The sequence below is a fragment of the Terrapene carolina genome, unplaced genomic scaffold (assembly GCF_002925995.2).
Source record: "Terrapene carolina triunguis isolate 2854851 unplaced genomic scaffold, T_m_triunguis-2.0 Scaffold192, whole genome shotgun sequence".
Classification (NCBI taxonomy): Eukaryota; Metazoa; Chordata; order Testudines; family Emydidae; genus Terrapene; species Terrapene triunguis.
This window is the reverse complement of record NW_020664543.1, coordinates 15,710,593-15,732,257: the sequence shown is the minus strand read 5'-3', so window position 1 is coordinate 15,732,257 and position 21,665 is coordinate 15,710,593. Positions and strand designations below refer to the sequence as shown.

Genomic DNA, 21,665 nt, shown 5'->3' with positions numbered 1-21,665 from the left:
CTCTCTTTGAACCAGGCTCAAGTTCTTACTGGCTTGTCCATCTCCAAATACACCAGCCATGTGTTGTAACTGCATAGTTACCCAGAAATGAGATCTTTTTTCCTAGCCTTTCCTATTGCATCTCCTGGCATTGTCCTATCTTATTTCCCACAGACCCATCAGCTTTCAGGGACGGCTCTGGAGGTGAAGATCTAACAGATCTCCAAATCAGAACTGTGGCACTCCATAACAAAATTCTTCTATTGGAGTTTAATTGCCCCTTATTTTAATCTTCATAATTCTGAAGTTTGGGCAAGGAAATCGCTATGTTTTCTATTCCATCGATTCAGTGATCAAAGCGAACTCCAGATCAAATCTCAGACAGCATTAAGAGGAGGATATCTGGTAGTTCAAGCATGTAGGTTAAGCGCTCCCCAGTCCTAATGGAAGAATATCCCAGCACAGACCCTGACACACACTTTAATCTGTTGCAAAGAATAAATCACTAAAATAAATCTGTGCTACAGCCCTTTCAAATGCTAAGCAAAGTCCAAGGGTGCTAGTGTCTGTGAAAACGATGGCAAGGTATGAGGGGCAGGGCCGCAAGCCAGAGAACCCACCAGGATTAAGCTGGGTTCTGGGGAGCTTATTATCAGTACCTGTTCATTGTGTCAATGCAGTCTTGTATCACCATCACCATTTCTTTTGCAGTTGTACCACATACTTCTTCAGCACCCTCCTGAGGTCACATCACATACTTGTAAGGCCTTCGTAGTCCTCCGGGGTGATCCTTTTCACAGCTGTGTGTTAGACAAAATGAGCAAGGTTTCTAAAGTTTTGGAGTGAAATTTCAGCGATTCATTGAAATGCATTCCAACATCCTTCATCGTGAGACGGAGACGCTCTTAAAGCTAACCTCAAATGAGTGGAACTTGTACAACGTGTTTCATTGTAGGCATAATGCTTTTCAGCCCTTTGAAAACGCTGATCACTTCCCACTCCTAAATTTTAGCACTGCATTGAGGAGGACGAGAGTAGTTGGGGCTCCAAAGGGGTATTTGCCCTAAAATTGCTAGCACGGTGGGAAAAATCCTCCTGTTCTGAATATCATTCTTAAAACACCTGCCACTCTGCTGGCAAGAAGCTTTTGAAAAGCTGCCATTTTTGTGTGGTACACGAAACCCCACTCTAACTGCTATTCTAGAGCCAGCAGGCGGCGCTAACTAAAAAAATCTCTTCCCAGAACTGTTGGGTGTTCATAGACGTGTAAGTCCAGTAGAGACCATTCTGATCATCGTGTCTGACCCTCTCCATACAAAGGCCATTGAATTTCACCCACTCTCCTACAGACACCTGCTGTCAGCTCACAAGGAGATGGGGAGCAGAGCTACCTTCTGTTGCATTAGAAAACTGCTCAGAGGATGGGAAACTGCCATACTGGAAAGGCCAGCAGAGCAGTCTGAGAACGTACACCTTGTATTTGACCCTAGTGGGAGGGAAAGACTCATTAATTTTCTGGAGGTGACTTTGATTGTTCTCCAGGAGTGTATTGGCCTTTTTCTATAAGCATCAGCTTATGCTCATATCAGTTAATTTCTTTCTGTTCCAGTTTACCTAGCGGTTGGGGAGGTGGTACCATGGGGAAGGCAATATAATCTTTGAGCAGCAGGATGCATAGCCTGTTTCTGTGTCCCCAGTTAGATCCCTGCTTAGCTCTTGAATTTGATGCCTTCATTAGTAACTGCTGCACTATCTCATTTGATTTGAAAGCTGCCTAATCAGAGGAAATAATCATGGAACAAAGGCATTTGGCTTCCAATAGAATCCATTAAGGCCCAATTGTGATACAAAGTACCAGGGATGCGGCAGCATTGAAATAATCACACAAACACTTGCTATGTCTGAATGTAAATGCATCTGATTGTTCTTGTGCAAATGAGAAAATGCACTACTGACAGCGCAGCTCTTATCTGAAAGCATGTCAAGAGGTTGTGGGCCGTGCCCCTAGGACTAGCTATTCCTACTGATGTGTGTTGCCTGCATGCTAAATGAATTCTTACTGACAACATGACAGATCAGCAGGAGTGATATCTGCAATTTACATTTGACTCCAATTTATAATATATGGGGGGGAGGGGTTGCACGAATACTTACAAAACCAGAGACCACCAGAAATGTTTCCAGGAGTCGTACACATTTTAGTGCCATTGGAAACAATAAAATAAGTTCTGTTGTAAGTAAGATTTCTGAAAGTGCTTGTAACAAATTGGAGGCGTTTGTATGAAAAGAACTCATGTGTTTTAAAACTGCCCCAGATGAATCAGTTAGGATTTGGGTAGAGGTCGATTACATAAAAACAAATACTGCAGAGGCCTGTGGAATAAATGATATCAATATAGGAAGTGGACATGACTCTTCCCAAGCCTTTGGAATGTGTAGAAATAAGAAAATTACCACCATGTGAATTTGTTCTATTGAGATTTTTTTTTAAAAAAAACTGGTTAAGACCATATTGTAAATTGGTGGGATGAATCAGAAAAAGAAAATGTTGCAAGTGAGGTGTTTTACTCAAGGGTTAATGTTTTAGAATTGGGAAGTGAACTTAACACACCTTGGGTCTTCAACCCACTCCCATCATACCCAATTTGGGACCCTGAGCTTCCCAAAGACATTCTACCTCCTGTGTCTCCCAGTTATCCACACCTTTTATAAACCTTCCCTTGAGCACCTGGGTAAGGGGAGAGGGAAGCTACCATTGTCCTTTGGTGGAACAGCTAGCACCCTGTCATGCTCTCCTATAGTTTAAACTTTGGCAGGCCGTTGGGATAAGACTTCTCACTTTTCAGACACTGTAAACCAGTTCTCTTAACACTGATCTCCAGACTAGCTAATAGCACTTGTGATGTGGCAGCCAGAGTTGCTGCTGGAAGTTGGGGGTTGGTGCATGTTATGATTTTTTTTAATCAAAAGTGCAATTTTTGCTTTGTATTTTGGCTATGTTTTGATTTTTAGTTACTTTATTTGCATTTCATGTTAACCCTGCAGAGAGCTGCTTATACCTTTCCAACATTTTCAGTTCCACATTCATGCAGCAATGTGACAACAGCATCTGCCTTGGGGTGTCCGTGTGTGTGTGTTTGTGTCTGGGGGGTTTTCTGTTAATGTTCATACCAGGAGCTAAAACTAACCTTTCCATATGTAGGCAGTGCTTAGTTTACACTTGACACTTAATGCTTTCTGTTTTGTGCTTGCAGCACTTCCTAGCCATGGGGGTCCAGCACCGGCTATTGTTTAATGCTGTCTGTTATATTTTTTTACATTAATTCTCTTTCTGTGGCTTAATTGATTTGCAGTTCCTCAAAAGAATAGTGTCCTAGTGATTGGCTTCACCTTGCCCCCTTTAACGCTAGAACTAGGGAAGGGGGATGAGCAGATTCTGTGCCCTAATCACTCTTTGGCTACTGATGCCTGATGCTGTCGTTATTAGCCCTGTACTGCAAGAGATTCTCCTTCACCTCCGCTGTTAGAATCCTCATTGATCCACACTGAGCATGCTCATAAAACACCTCCCAGGGTGGGCATATCTTTCTGTAGTGTTAATTGCCTGGCAGGTTTCTTGATGTGTAGTAAAGGTCACTGGATGCCCTTGGTTTGTGGGGGACTGTTTGTGGATAATACGAAGACTTGGACTGGTACCTGCTTTCACACAGCAGAGAATTGTCGTCTTAAGCATTTTGTGCCCAAGTTCAATCAAAGTGTCCCTGGAGGGATGCTGCCTGGCCTCCTTTCTCAGCAGATTTGACCTTCTCCCCCACCCCCAGTACCTCCGAGGCATGTCGAAGCTGATTCCGCAATGCTTGGGTTGAGTTCTGCCTTCTCTAGTAAGAGGGAAGCCACAGATTTGGATAGGCTGTTGCATTGGCACGTCTGGAACCCAGTTTGGGGTTCGAGTGTGTGTACTGAGCATGCTCACTGTTGCCCGTTATAATCTCACTGGGTTGCAATGATTAGCACTGGTGGAGGGCTGCTGGTGGTTTTTTTTTCTCACTCATTTCCTAGGTCTTCTTCTCTCTTCTCTTTGTGGCTCTGGTGACAGGCACGATCCGGAAGGCTCAGAACCTTCTGAAACAGTATTCTCAGCATGGTCTAGATGGGAAAAAGGGGGCCTCTAACCTCATTCCTATGGAAGGTAATCACATCTCTCACTTCTTCATCCTTGGATCTTTACTATATATCAGATCTACTTCCCCAGGCAGGGCTTCCATTAGCCCAGAGCCCCACTGTGTGGGTAGTGTTAGCCTTTATCCTATGGGGATCATGGGGTAATTTGACAAAGGAGCTACACTGATTGAAAAGTCTTAATTTGTGTAGGACTCAAAACATGGTAGAAGATAAAGGAATGGAGCATTAAAACCAGGGTAGCAAGCCATTCTTCAGCTGGCTCTGTAATGTCATGGGCCAGCTGATCTTGGGAAAAGTCGATCCGTTATACAGTCGGCTGGCTAAGGGAAGCTCTGCTCTGCCTTAGTGACATCCTCCTTGGTGTTTCTGTCTTTGTTTCACTTTGCCTGAACTTTAAGAAGGCTTCAGACTGGTAGTGGCCCTTCCAACCCTGATAAGAATGTGTCAGACCAGTACCAGCCCAAGATTCAATTTGCTGTCCTCCTCCTCACAGAGGTATGCACAAAAGACAGTAACAAGCAAGTTTGCCCCTGCATCCTGAAATGTCATCCCTGGCTCTGCTGTCTGCTTGGGGACTTGAACAAGATGGGCAAGCAGAGAGATCACTTGCTTTAAAATATCTTTAGGATCTTTCAATTCCTATAAAGATAAAGAGATCAGCTTGAAGGAAATGATTGCGACGTCATCTGCATATAGGTATTTTTCACCTATATTTTAGTTCACACAACTGTAAAGGGGACCTCAGGAACTACAATTACCCTTTCAAAAACACTTCCCAAATACTGAGCGACAGAGGTGACTGTCTGAGTTCTGGTTCTTAACAGCAAATGTGCAGACTGGATTCCCCATGCCCACTGGCCCAGGTAGAGCTTGTGCCGAGAGGTGTGAAGGGCATCTTGGGCGTGGCAAATGACATGTCTGGTTCACACTTCCCATCAGGCTTCAAAGGGCTACTCCTGCTATGGTGCCCAGAGAGGGGACGTGGGTGGGCTTTCCAGGACAGCATGTGTGTATAGATTTCTGACAGACTGAATAACCAAAGCTTGAAGTGGTTTCCGGCCTGCGTGAGCATCCATGCTGTACCCACCCTGGATAAACTGAGCCTTCTGTTTGTGCCGGCTGACATCTCACTAGGTCATGAGCATGATTTACGAGTTAAACACCTTTCCGATACCCTGAACGACAAGCATGGGCCAGCTGCTGGTAAGTACCGCGTCGTAATAACAAGCTGGCTAATGTCCCTTCTTTTCAGCATGTTTCGCGGAGTCTCTTAGCTAGTGACTTTCCTTCCACGTGGGCAGTCGTGGAACAGGGGCCATCTCTGGTTATAAAGCTTTTGCTCTTGTCCATTCAAGAGATCTTGTTCCTGCTAGGCATGCATGCCCTACTCTCTAAAGCAGGGGTGCCCAAACTTTGCCCAATCAAAGATTATCAGCAGTCTAGAGGGCTGTTCCTGTCTCATAGAAAATGGAACAGATTGCAGCTACCGGCTTCCTCAGTACTAAGAAAGAGCCAACAGACTACAGGTCCCAGCATGCAATACTCCATTTTGGTCCTTTCTAGTCTGTAGACCACAATTTTAGAATTGTGTGTCATGTTTATGCCAGACTTTGAGCATCCCTGTTACAGGCTGACCTAAGGGACTTCCATCAGTATGATGGAGTGACTCTATTTCTATCACAAGCTGCAGATATTGGGTAGGAAAGGAGCTGTGTATAGTGTATGGCAGAAGCTAACCCCTCCCCAGTTTTCTTGCTGTGTAGCAGTTACAGGTAGACTCCTCAAATAGCAGATGATTTAAGAGTTCCTGGCTGGCCTGTGTGCACATCCAGCCCCATGTGGCAAATCTCATGCATAACCATTCTGACATTCCAGGAGCATAGAATTTAAATGTCCTCCTGCACTCTAGTACTGAGCTGCTCTCCACGGGTACCAGATGTCTTCCAGGGAAGCATTGCGTTCCCAGAAATGCTGATTCAGAATGGCAGTCGTTCATCAGCGTGAGGGGTGGAAACCATTTCAACTAACTAAAAATAAAACCGGAGAAGGTGTTGAATAATTCACTGCAGCCCTCTCATCCCTTCCCAGTCTTAGAACAGCTTGTTCCTACCCCTAATAAATGTAGTCACAAGCCTGCAGTCCTGGTAGCAAACATCTCCAGTACAAGCTTTGTTGTGTTGCTGGAGAGAGCAAGTGGCACCCCTGCACCCCATTTTCCATAGCTTGAGACCTCCATGCACACTCATTACTGGGTGTGTGCAACTTTCAGGAGGAAATCTTATGGGCAGGATCTGTGGCACATTCTTGGGATCTGTGCTCAGACTGGTCCCATTTTCACTTTAAAATCATGTGCAATACCTGAACTGTCTGCTCCAGAGGAAACCCAAAGAGCTGTCTGTAAACCAGGGTCTTGGAATGAGAAATGTCATTGGTGGGGTCAATATGGCCCTGGAGGGATCAGTACGGTCCTGGCTCTCATAAACTTGTGCTGTTCCCACAGGGAGGGATGACATGTTGGACATCGAGATTGATGCGTACATTCACTGTGTTAGCGCCTTTGTGAAACTGGCCCAGAGCGAGTACCAGCTCCTGACAGAAATCATCCCAGAGCACCACCAGAAGAAGACCTTTGACTCCCTCATTCAGGTCCCGTAAGCTCAATATCTTGGTTTGATTTGTATTGTTTGGTTTGCAAAACCATTCCTTGCCTACTTCCCTCCATTCACCTAGTGCTTCCTGAGTGGAAGACACATCCCCCTGTTTCTGGTGGTTGTCTTGTAGGAGTCTCTGGATAACCTGATGATAGAGGGGGATAACATTGTCTCGGCAGCCCGGAAGGCCATCATTCGGCATGACTATTCAGCTGTGCTCACCATCTTCCCCATCCTCAGACACCTGAAGCAGACAAAGCCAGAGTTCGATCAAGTCTTGCAGGTAGGTGGTGACTGGAGAAGGTCCTGCAGCTTTGTCTGTAGTGCTTCTTAAGTGACTTTTAGAATAGCCAAAAATATTAAAAATCTTAGAACAGAACCCAACTAGCCATGTGGTTGTGCCACTTGCTAACATGTAGTAGACCCAGCTCGGAGTCCCAGTGTCTCGTTCCCTGAGCCAGCAAAGACTGGGAATGATGCAGAGGCAGTTTGCTCTATCCCTGGAGAAAGTGCATCACTTAGTAACAGTTCTCTCCAGTTAAAGTAGTAATTTGGAGCTCAGATACTAGGTGACGGGCTATGTCTAGGTTCTTGTACCACACCAGCGACCACGCCTGAGGTCATTAATCTTCAGTACCATTGAAATCTAGTTAAGAATGTGCTTTTAAGGAAGTCTTCTCATGTCATAGAATCATAGAATATCAGGGTTAGAAGGGACCTCAGGAGGTCATCTAGTCCAACCCCCTGCTCAAAGCAGGACCAATCTCCAATTAAATCATCTGAAAGGCTAGTTCTGAGGAGGGGTCTGGCAGATGATGGTGTTAAATAGAGGTTCTTTTAGATCAGAGGTTGGTGGATTAAGCTCACTTGTAACTGCTGTAAATGGGTTTAAAAACTCCAACATGCCACTCGGCTGCAAAAAGACTCTCCAGGCGCCAGGCACTATGCCCAGCTTTGGTGAGGCTCCTTATCATTGCATTGGGTTCAGCTGTTTGATTGCCCCCCCGCCCGCTGGTCAGTTTGAGCAAAGAGTCACTCTTTTTGTCAAAGGACCCCCGCTCCGTTCCTGCATAGTTGGAGATTGGTGGCCACAATGTGCAGCCTCATGGCTGCAAGTGTTTCAAGAGGGGAAATAAATAACTTATAAGATGGGGATTCAGCTCTAGGCTCATTTGGGACTTTCCTCTCTGCTGCCAGCTGAACCAATCAGTGGCATTTCTGATGAGAATCTACGGTTTACTAGACTGTAAGTATTCTTCCATCGAAGTCCCACCACTAAGGGAATTGGGACAGAGAGATGCCCTGAGGGATGATGGGAAGGTCGGATGGTGGGTGAAAGGGGAGGTAGTGACAGCCATCTTCGTTGAGACATCTTACGCCATGCACTGGGTCGTTCCAGGGCACTGCAGCCAGCACAAAGAACAAGCTTCCAGGGCTGATCACTTCCATGGAAACCACAGGTGCAAAAGCGCTGGAGGACTTTGCAGACAACATTAAGGTACCTTCCACTCCACTGGTCTCTTCTTCAGTAACCTAAGAGAATCACCAGGCTGAACTGTGGAAATATTATGTTAATGAACAATGACCTGAGGTCAGCTTCCTGTTTCTTCTGCGAGATGGCAACCTTACCAACATCTACAGTAGTGCTGGAGCTGCATTCCCTTCATTGCCTTTAGGTATCCGTTGCAAAAGAAATGCAGAGTGCTGACTTGTTAGAGCAAGGAGGAATAGACTTTTCTATCCCTTGTTTTAAAATGTATTTATAATTAAGGCTGCATGTAATGCAGTTCTCTATTTCATGTCCCTAATGCACAGTACTGCAAAGCATTTTACAGGGAGAGCCGAGACTGCACGTGCATTTTGAAAATGATCTGAGTTTTTTAAACTTTTTTTTTTTAAAGAAGAAAATATGTGAGTTAAATTTACGTGCCCCAAATTTTGAAACTGTCTCCAGCTAAAGGGAGAGTTCTCACTAAATCAATCCGTTAACATTGGTGAACCGAATTTATGATAGCCTTTAATGAATCCATATGTTTCGGTCCAAGCAGGTTGTGCTTTTAGCTGTCTTTTTCTGCCTTTGCTATAGACTGCTTTGAAGTTGTAGCCGGTGGTCACCAGTAGATGGGGTTGTGAGCATTAGGGTGAGGACAGTATTGAGGAAGCTTGGAAAAACAACCTTGTCAATAAATTTGCCTGAAGAACATTGGGTTTTTTGGGGCGGGGGGGGCGTGGTTTTTTTACTTTCATTAACCATTTTATCTGTATCTTTCTCTCCTCCCTTGTAAGAATGATCCGGACAAGGAGTATAACATGCCGAAAGACGGGACAGTTCACGAACTCACCAGCAATGTATGTGGCAATGATTTGAAACATCCCTTTGTAAAATCCACTCCTCTCTTCCTGCTAACATCAGTCCCCCAGAGACCAGTATCTCTGTTTCAACAGGCGCAGCAAGGGGAATTGCATGTGTTTAAATTAGGCTGTCTTTGATATCAGTAGAGGAATTACTTGGCTTCCATTAAGAGATTAGGTTTCATGGTTTCTAGATTCCTGCATTGGTTTCTTCCCCAAGGCATTAGGATAGTGTATGGGGTGTGAGGGCCTGGGGGCTGCAATTAAAGGTTTCTATGTGTCCCACCAAACCTGGGAGATCTAAACATAAGATGCAGTACTTGGACACTGCACAGATGTAACATATACTTAGCCAACAGCCTGGAAAATGCCTGTTTTTATTGCTAAGCAGGGTGGTAGCTGTCAGTCTGTGGATGGGAGACTTCCAGGCAAAACAGAACTGCAGGATATAGTGTTGGTGATTCAGTAGGTAGCGCTCTTCCCTGGCGGTCTTTACAGAACCAGTGTCCCAGCGTGGTGTTAGAGGCAGGGGCAGCTCTATGTATTTTGCCACCCCAAGCATGGCAGGCTGGCAGCTTTCGGCGGCACACCTGCGGGAGGTCCGCCAGTAACGTGGATTTGGCAGCGCGCCTGCGGGAGGTCCGCCGGTAATGCGGATTCGGCGGCATGCCTGCGGAAGGTCCGCCAGTCCCGCGCCTTCGGCGTTCCCGCCACCGAATTGCTGCCGAAACTACAGGACCGGCGGACGTCCCGCAGGCAAGCCGCCAAAGGCTGCCTGACTTCCGCCCTCATGGCGACCGTCAGACCGCCGCGCCCCCCCCCCCCCACGGCTTCCCGCCCCAGGCACGCACTTGGCGCGCTGGTGCCTGGAGCCGCCCCTGGTTAGAGGGCTCTGTGCTGCTGCTAGAGATGCCGTGAAACCAACTCCCTGACCTCTTTTACATGTAATCAAATGGTAATTCTTGGAAAGGGAGGCCAACTTCAGTGGCTTGGCCAAACTCCAGCTGTAGCTACATCCTTCTGTCAAAATTCCCTCTTCACTTCCAGTCCTAAACTGAGGTGTAGCTGCGTACTGTTAAACAGGTGCTGTCTTCCACCCTGGAGATGACTGCATTTCAGGTGATCTTTGTACAGTTGGTACCGGCTTTGAGAGCCGATAAGATATTATTAAATGCCACTTTAAATGACTGTACTGTTGTTTCTTGCAGGTTTGTGGCTGACTTTGTGGGCGAGGGCATCTTTGTTGTGTTTAATAATGGAGGAAAAGAAACCCAATGTGAATTACATTTGACTTTTCCTCTCTATTCCCCCCTCCCTTGAAGGCCATTCTCTTCCTGCAGCAGTTGCTGGATTTCCAGGAGACAGCAGGCGCCATGCTGGCGTCCCAAGGTACATGCATGAGACTCCCTGGCTGCAGGGGTGACTTTCCCACAATGTTTGAGCCATTTTCCTTAAGGTTAAACCTCCTTAACGAGAACTCTCATTAGCATGCCAGCTTCCCCTCTGCCAGTAGGTTGTCTTATTGTGTGATCTGTCATGCCTGGAGATCTCAAGGGAATCTGCAGTTGGTTCCCTTTTTGCCTTCCAGATGTGCTGCCATCATGCACAGCTGGATAACCTTTACTCTGTAGCTATGAAGTGAGGTAGAGTAAGATGGCTAACAAATGGCCTGTCCTATAAAGAATAGGCAAGGCAGATCAGTGCAGATCTAGTCTCTAGAGTGAATAATAGAATAGTAATTGTTCCAGCTGAGTTCCTGGTAATGAGGTTTGACAATGAGGAATCGCATTTTACCTGCCATGTTCACATTATGCCCCCTCATGCAGTCATCTCTCATTAACAGCAGTCAGAATATTCACATCAGTGGCTAACCCATCTCAGCGTCTATCTCCTCAGCATACCGTCATGTCCTCCTCCACTCTAACACCTGCTCTCTTTCCCTGCTAAACTATATGCATGGCGAAAGACATCTGTGGAGTTAACTCTTTCATTGACCAAAGAGATGGTGCAAATTCAATTTTCTTGCATGTTTCCTAAAAGGTGAGGTTCACGTTATTTACTAAAGGGAGGGAAAGTGCAGCTGTGTCACAGGGAAGACAATACAAAAAGCTTACAATGGCCTTTAGTGTGGTTCATATACTGAAATGCCTGGGAAACCATCAGACTGAAGCTCATTCCATTTTTAAATATAATTAATTGTCCCATCAGGTGTAGAAAGATGGTGGTGGCAGTCAGCCGGAAAAAAATGCTGCTTCAGTGAGTTTACTCAGTAAAATGACAGGTCAGAATAATTACAGACCTTTGCAGGCTTCCGGATCTGATAACTCAGCTTGGCATCTGGTGCCTGTGAGCTAAATCGTGACCGAAGTATTATAGCCCATCCTCTCTCCTCCTGGATCCCCAGTGTCAGAAGCACTTCCCCACTTTGCCAATAGTGTTCTCATGCAGCACCAACAATACGAGGGAATTCTATCATTGAATCAAAGAAATTAGCCCTGCTGCCATAGGTAGTCTAGCCCAGTACAGGGTACCTAACCCAGCCAGTGCAGAGTTGTTCATCTCCGTAGATTTTTCTAGTGCTGTGGCCACCCTCTTAATTCTGTCTGAAGTGATTGGCTGGTGTTTGCTCTGGTGAAATGTTTCACTCAATCACGAACGTTTTCACCCGAGAACAAATAAATGTGGTGAACACCAACACCAGCTCTCTGCCTGCATTGAACAATATCCAGGCAGACTCGGTCTCATCCAGAAGTGCCACTTATATTCTAGAAAGGGTCTGTAGCTTGCAGTAAGGGAGGGGGCCAGAGCCACTCAGTTCTATTCAGCAGTACCCAGTTTGCTTGGGGGACCAATCCCACTGAAATAATTGACTTTATTGGGAGTTTGGTCAGGCCCTTGGTGATACTTTTTATCCTCTGAGTGATGACAGTGTTACATTACATCCTGCTTTGCGCTAGTACAAAATATACATTTCCTCCTTAATCTCCAGCACCATTTCTGTGGTCTTGAAGGAGCGAATCCTGCTTGCTCTACCTTTAGCTCCGTGGCTGCTCTGTGTTAATATCTGCTTTGTTCTTCTTGAAGGGATGGTGGTCTCTAACCTGTCTTTTTGCACTTTGCATTTCTTTCTCTCTCCTCCCTCCCCTTTTCTCTCTGCTCTGCCTTAAACTTTGTAGTTCTTGGGGACACATACAATATTCCTTTAGATCCCAGAGGTAAGCAGAGTGTGTGCGTTACCCACTCGACCTGTTATATCACCTTTGACTATAGTTATGTATTTCTGTTGATTCTTAAACCGATATCTAATGATTAAAAAGCAGTTGTCTTTTAAAAAATAAATAACCCAGCTGCTCCCTGACTCAGTGGGAGAGAGGAGTCCGTGTTGTATTCAGTGAACATGTGGATGTAGCTGCTAATTTGCAGGGAGGATGCCATGTTAGTTTAAAATGGGATAAAGTCTGTATCGTTGCACTGAATTCTCTCTGTTATGCTGATGGGGACAGGCTTTTCCAGGGGAAGTTGGCCCGACTGGTCTGTCATACTGTCCTGTGCGGACCCAACTCCTTTTTTGACAACTGTCCAGACTCCTCACAGCAGCAAAGACCCTCTTTGCTTCACTGGTGGCGCCACCAGACCCAGCTCCAAAAGCAGTTTGGGATTTTGTTACAAACTCAAAAGGCTCCCAACCTTTCAAGCAAACTCGGTCTGGCTTACAGCCATGCATAATTCTATGGGCCAAGTTTTCCGATAGTGGCCTCTGTTGGATTCTGCTCACACACTACGTTTCCTGACTGTGTGGCCCACAGAAGAATATGTGTGTGTATGCTTTTAAAACATTTGCACGTGCAGGCAATAGAATTTGCACAAGCCAAACCCATCACCTGTGTGTGGGGGGTATGATACTTGAACAGTCGTTGTGCAGAGCCCGGGCAGGCTATTATCAGCAAGGGGGGGTGTTAGCTGAAACTTTCCAGAGTGAGGCTGCTTGTTTGGATTAATGTTGCAGGTACGGTACAATAAGTGCTTGCTATTAACAAAAATAACTTCTCTGTTCCTTGGTTGAGAACATCTAGTGCTAAAAAAAGAGCTTTTATTACATTCGATTGCTCAATTTCTGATTAATAGGGTGTCTTCTATATCTCAGTTCCCATTCTCTTACTCTTAAAACGATAGTAAAGAAGGAATAGGTCTGTCCTTTAGCATGGCTTTCTAGCAGTTGGTGCAAATACTGGGGTCAAATTGAGTGCAGTCTGTCCCTTCTTGTTCTGGATAATCTGATGCGTATCTGGGTTGAGGAGGGAAAGTAATTTTCATTGACAACTTGAGTCTGGCATTATAATTCCATAGCAACAATAAAATGGCTTGTTTGAGTAGAGGCAGACTAACCAAACCAGGCCCCGTGGGTGGCATGTTAACTGGTTTAAGGTTCTTTTCCTTACAGAGACCAGCAGTTCAGCTAGCAGCTACAGTTCTGAATTTAGCAGACGACTGCTCAGCACCTATATCTGTGAGTACCATGCACAGCTCTCCTTCAATTGCTTTCTCCTTTCTCCACACCTCTGCTGGTGCTCCGCAAGGCATGTTCTCCGGTGCAGTATTTGGACTGTACAGATGGATGGCGCAGCTAGGGCTGTTAAAGTTTTTTGACTGGTAATTCTGGCCTGGGACCGAAGAGCCCGACTATTACTGAATTCACCATGCAGCAGCCACTGCGATGGGGCATGTCAGCATTAAACTTGGTTGATGTCAGAAGAGAGCTCCTGGGCCAAATTTAGCCCGGGCATGAGCAGATGGAACACTCAGTGACTTCAATGGGAGCAGTGGCTGCTGATGCGAGGGCCAAATTTGGTCCTCTGCCACTAATGGAATCCGTGATGGCATGCAATATGTGGAGATGCCACTGTAGGAAATGGGACAGCAGGGGTACGAGCTCTTGTGGAGCTCTCAGCTGCTCCTTGAAGGAAATGGTTGTATGAATAGTAGGAATTTTGTGCTGGAATGTCAGACAAGGTAGATGTGCAAAATGCACAAAATTGTACGCCTAATTCGTGTGCACAGTTATGATTATGTTCACAGATTATTAAGCAGATTTGCATGTAGTAGATCTATGCTCAGTTGTGCACCTAAAGATTTTGCAAATTGAGCCCTGTATGTTCTCTTCTGTAATAACAAGGCATTTGTGGGCCATCATCTTCCGCAGTCTTGATTAAAAATCCTTTGTCCTCTATTAATGTGTTTTTTCTCATTAAGGCAAAGTATTGGGCAACTTGCAACTAAACCTTCTCAGTAAATCCAAGGTTTATGAGGACCCAGCTTTGAGTGCCATCTTCCTGCACAACAACTACAATTACATCCTTAAATCCCTTGAAAAGTAAGTGCATCTCTGGACAAATCCCCGTGCATTTCAAACAGACCGAATTTCACTGCTGTGGGGGTTTTAGGTTTGTGAGTGTGGGGTGGGTTTTTTTTGTTTTGTTTTCCCCTGCTTCTTCTTTTTTTAACTCCAATATGTTGACTGCATTTCCTCACTGGTTTATCTTCTCTGGTATTTTTCCCCCTTTGAAACTGCCCTTTGAAGTCTTTCTTACATTGCACAAGAGAGAGGAAAAGAAGAGCAGCAGACAGGCCTTTGAGTGCCTCAGATTCTTTCATCTTCTCAGCAGTAAGAATTCAGCGCTGGAAAGCATCCAGCTTGGAGCAATTTCTGTGTCCTGGCTTGTGCGTTCTGACTGCTGTCACTCCAAAATGGGGGATTGTTAATTAAAAAAGGGCCAAGGGGCCTTGCTAATGAAGGTTTGAAACCCCACCATCCAATTAGCAACAGCGGGTTGGCAGGAGATGAGCTGGTTTGTGAGTGTTTGATAAGCTCTTCTCTCCTTCTACCAGGTCTGAGCTAATCCAGTTGGTGGCCGTGACTCAGAAAACAGTAGAGAGGTCTTACAGGGAGCTCATTGAGCAGCAGATCCAGACCTACCAGCGCAGGTCAGGAGGGATCGTCTTTTCTCTTTCCTTAGTCCTCATTATGGCTTGAGAGACTGTCAACTTTCTGCATAGACCTTAATTGCCTAGGGAGGTTGTGGAATCTCCATCTCTGGAGATATTTAAGAGTAGGTTAGATAAATGTCTATCAGGGATGGTCTAGACAGTATTTGGTCCTGCCATGCGGGCAGGGGACTGGACTCGATGACCTCTCGAGGTCCCTTCCAGTCCTAGAATCTATGAATGTCCAGTCCTAACTGAGTGGTGGGAGAGAACAGTATAAAAGGGAACCACAAACATCATGATTTGAAAGAGTTTTAACATACCATGGGACTTGTTCATCATGGAAAGACATCTAGATATGTGATGTGGAAACGGCCCACGTTCTAGTCCTAAGGAGAGTATTACTAGCTTTCTGTGAGCTTCCTTGCTGGATAACTCACTGTCTATAGATAATAAGGGATAGCTTATGAGACAGAAAATATCATAATGCCTCTATATAAATCCATACTATGCTCACATTTTGAATACTGCATGCAGATCTGGTCACCTCATCTCAAAAAAGATATCTTAGAATTGGAAAGGTACAGAGAAGGGCAACAAAAATTATTAGGGGTGTGGAACAGCTTCCACATGAGGAGAGATTAAAAAGACTGGGACTTTGCAGCTTGGAAAAGAGATGACGACTAAAATGTAATATGATACAGGTCTATAAAATCTTATCAGATAACTGATGTGGAGAAAGTGAATAAGGAAGTGTTATTTACTCGTTCTCATAACTCAAGAACCAGGGGTCGCCCAATGAAATTAATAGGCAGCAAGTTTAAAACAAACAAAAGGAAGTACTTCTTCACATGATGTACAGTCAACCTGTGGAACTCATTGCTAGGGGATGTTATGAAGGCCAAAACTATAACAGGGCTCAAAAAAGAACTAGATAAATTCATGGAGGATAGATCCATCAATGGCTATTAGCCAGGATAGTCAGGGATGCAACCCCATGCTCTGGGCGTCCCTAGCTTCTGTTTGCCAGAAGCTGGGAGTGGACGACAGGGGATGGATCACTCAATGATTGCCTGCTCATTCCCTTTGAGGCACCTGGCATTGGCCACTGTCGGAACACAGGATACTGGACTAGATGGTCCATTGGTTTGACCCAGAATATCTGTTCTTATGTCTATAATGCATCCCCTCTCGTGTCAATTGCAGCTGGTTAAAAGTAACAGAATACATCTCGGAGAGAAACTTGCCTGTCTTTCAATCAGGAGTCAAGGTGAGGTGATAGATAAGAATGAATTTCAGATAATGGAAATTGGCCAAAGCATTTGCCCTGCTATATATAGATATATATTTTTAAAATCCAGGGAGAACGTCTCCGGAAAGCAGTAATACTACAGGAAGGCAGAGTTACATTGTGGAGAGTGCATTGGGAATCGGGCTTGGGGTCTTTTTTCTCCTGTCACAGATTTACTGTGTGACCGTAGTCAGATCCCTTCACCGCTCGGTGCCTCAGTGTCTCTCTCTTAAACTGGGGCAGATGATCCTACTTCACCTCGTAAAATTCCTGAGAGCCTAGCACAAAAGCTGCTCTACATGCACAGTAATACCTGTCCTGGCCCCAAATTTCCCTCTTTAAATAATCTTTAGATGAGAGACATTCATTGAAAGTGGGATTCTCTCCTCCCCACCATGTTCCCGTTCCTGAGTCCTAGCTAAAGCATGTAAGACCAACTTCCAGGAGAGAGTTGGTGTGGGGATGGGGGAGCCAGTGAATGCTAATAAAGATGGCACTACGTGAGTGGTGGGATTGTAAGAGCCTTTCAGAGGCTCTTGAGGAATAAACCCTTTGGCTTTTTCTCCTGAAGGCTGATCAGTCCAGGTGGAGAGCTCATGTCTGTTAATGGAGTGGGATCCTGCATATAATGTGCTTCCTGGAAATGCTTGGGGCTCAGGGCTGATCTGAGCATTCCCATAAGATAAACAGGAATTTAGAGAGTGAGCAGCAGTGATGACATTTCTACTGGGAGGGGGAAATAACATCCCGTCTTCTCTCCTCCCAGCTCAAGGATAAGGAGAGGCAGATGATAAAGGAGCGTTTTAAGGTAAGAAGCCTTTGGGGGGCAGGAAAACTTTCCCTGGATCAGTGTTAATCCTGAGCTGTGCTTCCCTGGTACAATGCGCCATATGAAACTTGGACACAGATGTGTCTCTAACCGTTTTCTCCTGCTTTAATGGAAAGGGTTTCAATGACGGCCTGGAGGAGCTGTGTAAAATCCAGAAGGCCTGGGCCATCCCTGACATGGAGCAGAGGGACAAAATCCGCAAGGCCCAGAAAACCATTGTGAAAGAGACCTACAATGCCTTCTTACACAGGTGACAACTCTTCTGCAGGAGCAATGTCCTCTGCCCTGGTTCTTCTGGGGATGTGCTGAGTTCTCTTGGGCCCAGAGCAGACCAAAACTAAGGCAGTTTGCTGCACTCTGGCTTTCCAAAGCCATCCTCAGCTCTTGAGATTCCCTTGAGATTCTGCAAGCTGAGGTAGGCTGATATGATTGTTCTCAGTTAGATCGCGGCATTCATGAATGGCTTCTAAATGCAAGACAACTGGTGGCCATGTTCTAGCTATGCAAAGCTGGGCTCCATTGAGAAATCTCTTGATATTAATGGAAACCCAGGAATACCCATTTGAACTAACCCTGCTAGAATGGTATTCTTGTCGTGAAGAGCTCTACCCAAGTGTCTGTCATGCTCTCAAACAGAAGATGTGGGAGCTGGAATGTTGTTTCACTGGGAGGGGGGCAGAAGCAGAGCAGCATCTGATGGTAGTGAAAAGGGAAGTCCCAGGCACCATGGCTTTGTGCAGTGTTCGCTGTGTCACACCGGGGTTGTTTTGCTTGCCCTCGGCAGGTATGGCAATGTGCCCTTCACCAAGAACCCCGAGAAGTACATCAAATATCGAGTCGACCAGGTGGGCGAGATGATTGAGAAGCTGTTCGACACATCAGCATGAACCACTGACTATCTCGTATGCTCCCATCTGCAAGTCACCGCTTTCCCGGTCACCTCCAGGCTTCCTTCTCCGCCCCATTCTGGTGGGCTGGTGTTATACTTGTATTTATCGGATTTATAAACACGTGAAAACACTCCATCTTGTCTGTCTTTGCCTTTTTAAAGTGCATCACAGAGGAAGCTTTTAGATGACAGATGAAATACTCCAGAGCGGTTTCTGTTATGCTCATGTGTCTCCAGATGGAGACGTTCTGAGTGGAGAGGCAAAATGTGTGAGCTCTGTAAATACTTATCTCCGCAGGGTGAAATCCTTGGTCCTGGTGGAGAGAACATGCTGCATATATAGGTTTGTCTGCCTCCTTAATGCAACTTTGATGTGCTAAGAGAAGTGTTCATGATATCTCCGTTCCCCCTGAGGGATTCTATTAGATCTCTAAGGATTTTCCCATCACTGCACTAAAGTCCATAAGTTGCAGATGTTCTATATTAGTCACTGACGATTGGAGAGTGTCCCTTTTAGAGCCCAGCAGTGTTTCTCTTTCATTGGTAAGCCAGTCACTGCTAAGTGAGTAGTGAGCCTTGTGCTATAGGATAAGGACTATAGAGAGTTTGGATATTATAATGGCATTTGTTTTATAGTGGAAAAAATTGCTAACTTCTGCTGTATATTTTGAGTCTCTTTCTAGAAGTCTGTGACATAAGCTCTTTGAAATGGAAAGATTCAGATCAGGGTGAAAAAGGCTTAGTGGGCTTTAATCTGCATGTGTAAATTAATTTACAGTGGTATTGCCAAAAGATACTGGATTGAAATCCTCCGTTTACCAAACGGTTACAATAGGGACATGTGCTGATCCCCACAAACCCGCTCTTCAGCCCACCTGGACCTGGAGTATTTTACCTACTAGAAAGTCTCTTTGCCTGTTTTGCCCTTGTTACTGCCAAGATTGTCAGCTTTGTTTGTAGTGTGATTTAAAGATCAGGCAACTGGACAGTGACAGCAACCAAGCTCTCCTTTCACAGGTCACCCAGTAGCCATCAGCTTGCAACAAATTTCAGTTTTGACTGACCAGGGCTGGATTTGATTTGGGCCACCCAGGTTCTGCCCATCACCAGTTCCTTGAGCCATCCAAACCTTCTTATTTATTTTAGTTACTCCAATAAACGGAATCGCCTGTGTCATGTTTGGTTGTTCTTTAATGACAAGATTAACTCAACTCCCCCTTCAGCTGTCCTCTCTTTAGAAAGGCCAGTTGTACCAACAGGAGGCTGTGCAGAAAGCTACAGTGCCCTGTTCGTCCTCTGTAACCGGAGAGTTCCAGGAGATGAAAAGACGCGCCGGTGCCTGCACCTGACTTAGCTCCTTTCCTTTTGGTTTCGCGTATTGCTGAGAGCGAGGTCTTTACTGAATAAGCCATAGTGAGTGGGCTGGGGAGGAACCAACCCAACTTACTGTGCACTGGTTGAGCTTCTGAGGACCCTGACTTCTGGACTTGCAGCCCCAAATTCCTGGTCCAGTGGAACCAGCACCAGCATTGTCTGGTTTTAAGAAATGCCTGATTGCATCTGATGTGAAAGGAGTGCAGTGGGGACTGTTAGAGATGGTCCCTGCCTTGTATTGTTTGTGGTGTGCTGGTGTGAGATTGCACTCCTGCTGCAGCCGCATGGTAACAAGTAGTGTAGCCCCGGAGCCTATCCCAGAGAATCAGAGCAAAATAGAAATAAACCCTGGGCCTTCCCATTGTGTAAGAGCTTTGCAGTGAGCTACAGTGTGTGTGTCAACTTCTGAGAACTTAGGCTGGGCTTTTCAAAGGGGCTTAAGAAAATCAGGCCCCCAGTTCCCATTGAAAGTCTATGGGAGTTGGGCACCAAACTCCAGTTTATTCCCCTCAAGTTCCCTGCTCTCAGAATCACTGGAGTCTGTCACCTACTGTACAAGAGCTCGGGACGAGCAATCAGTGATGGCTTTGCCTTTCTCTTAGTGAATTTTTCTTCTTAGCCTGTCTTTAGCATAGTAAAACCATAGTGAAAAGTGTGGTGGGGGTGGGTGGGGTGAGGAAAGGATGAACCCTTCTTGGGTTTCTGTGGAGTACGTTGTTCCCACATAACATCTTTCCCCTTTCTTTCCATATCTCCTGGCCTTTTCTGATCCAACATGTCTTGTTTCTGGAAAAGCTGGTTGCATCCCCTTCTCATAGTGAGAGGCTGAAATGCTAGACATGAAAACTGAGCCAGTGGGTATTTGATCTACCAGTGATGGGCTAGTCTGCCTCTGAATGATTCTCATGTGCCCTGCTGCAATTGCTGGACATCTTCCTCCTCCTCCTCCAACCAGATCCTGTAAAAGTATCCCGATGTGCATGTACAGTAACTCCTTGCTTAACGTTGTAGTTTGTTCCTGAAAAATGCGACTTTAAGCAAAACGATGTTAAGTGAATCCAATTTCTCCATAAGAATTAATGTAAATAGGGGGGGTTAGGTTCCAGGGAAATTTTTTTCACCAGGAAAAAAAGTCTCTCTCTCTCTCTCTTTTTTTTATTTATATATATATATATATATATATAAAACACACACACACACGTTGAGGCTGTGGAGTCAGAGGGTGGGATATTTCCCAGGGAATGCCTTACTGCTAAATGATGAACTAGCACTCGGTTGAGCCCTCAAGGGTTAACACATTGTTAATGTAGCCTCACACTCTACAAGGCAGCATGAATGGAGGGAGGGGAGACAGCATGGCAGACCTGAGCTGGAGACATACATCGTGTGTGTGTGTGTGTGTGTGTGTGTGTGTGTGAGAGAGAGAGAGAGAGAGATGCGCATTGCCCCTTAAGTATTCTGACCCCACTCTAAGTACATTGCCTTGTTAAGTAGATCAGCAAGTTGAGACAGCAGCTGCTCCCAGGAAGCTCCCTCTGTCCTGAGTCTTGTCGTGTCATCCTCCCACCCCATGGAGATGGGGTAACCGGGGTGCAGGAGCAGGGAGGAGGGGGACACCTTGAAATTAGTCCCCCCTCTTCCCTCCTCCCCCGCACAGCAAGCAGGAGGCTCCGGGGAGCAGCTCCAAGGCAGTAGGGGGAGGGACAGCTGACCTGCTGGCAATTGATAGCCTCCTGGGCGGCTGTGGCACAGGGAACTTAGGGGAGTGGGGAGCTGATAGGGGGGCTGCCGGCCAACCCTGGTTCCAAACCCCCACCAGCTAGCTCCAGCAGACTGCTCTTTCTGCAAGCAGTGGACAAAGCAGGCGGCTGCCAAACGACGTTATAAGGGAGCAACTTTAAACGAGCCTGTTCTCTAATTGATCAGCAGTGTAACAATGGAACAACGTTCACCGGGCCGACATTAAGTGCGGAGTTACTATAGTTGTACTTGAGTCTTAACCTTAACATCTTATATTGCACCTGCTGCCCTCCTCTCTAACTCCCCTGCTTACTGTGCTACAGGATGTCCTTTATTATTTGCCCCTGATAACCGTATGGAAACCCTCTAAATAAAATGTTGACGTTTGCAGTACCC

At 45.8% G+C, this 21,665-nt stretch overlaps 1 protein-coding gene across 7 annotated transcripts in view; it reads left to right on the top strand.

Annotated features, from left to right (window-relative positions):
- EXOC7 (exocyst complex component 7) overlaps nucleotides 1–18,289 on the top strand; it is a 33,185-nt gene extending 14,896 nt beyond the window's left edge. For 2 of the 7 annotated variants that reach the window (XM_024206730.2, XM_024206728.2), the window contains 14 exons: nucleotides 4,076–4,168; nucleotides 5,296–5,364; nucleotides 6,662–6,807; nucleotides 6,943–7,095; nucleotides 8,212–8,310; nucleotides 9,099–9,161; nucleotides 10,487–10,553; nucleotides 13,606–13,671; nucleotides 14,415–14,535; nucleotides 15,051–15,146; nucleotides 16,353–16,416; nucleotides 17,204–17,245; nucleotides 17,383–17,516; nucleotides 18,051–18,289. In XM_024206730.2, coding sequence (XP_024062498.1) covers nucleotides 4,076–4,168; nucleotides 5,296–5,364; nucleotides 6,662–6,807; nucleotides 6,943–7,095; nucleotides 8,212–8,310; nucleotides 9,099–9,161; nucleotides 10,487–10,553; nucleotides 13,606–13,671; nucleotides 14,415–14,535; nucleotides 15,051–15,146; nucleotides 16,353–16,416; nucleotides 17,204–17,245; nucleotides 17,383–17,516; nucleotides 18,051–18,153 — 1,316 coding nt within the window. In that variant the 3' untranslated portion in view covers nucleotides 18,154–18,289. The remainder of the gene's footprint in view (nucleotides 1–4,075; nucleotides 4,169–5,295; nucleotides 5,365–6,661; nucleotides 6,808–6,942; nucleotides 7,096–8,211; nucleotides 8,311–9,098; nucleotides 9,162–10,486; nucleotides 10,554–13,605; nucleotides 13,672–14,414; nucleotides 14,536–15,050; nucleotides 15,147–16,352; nucleotides 16,417–17,203; nucleotides 17,246–17,382; nucleotides 17,517–18,050) is intronic. The other 5 variants (XM_024206734.2, XM_024206733.2, XM_024206732.2 and 2 more) reach the window with 3 other exon arrangements.
- Nucleotides 18,290–21,665: the final 3,376 nt, after the last annotated feature.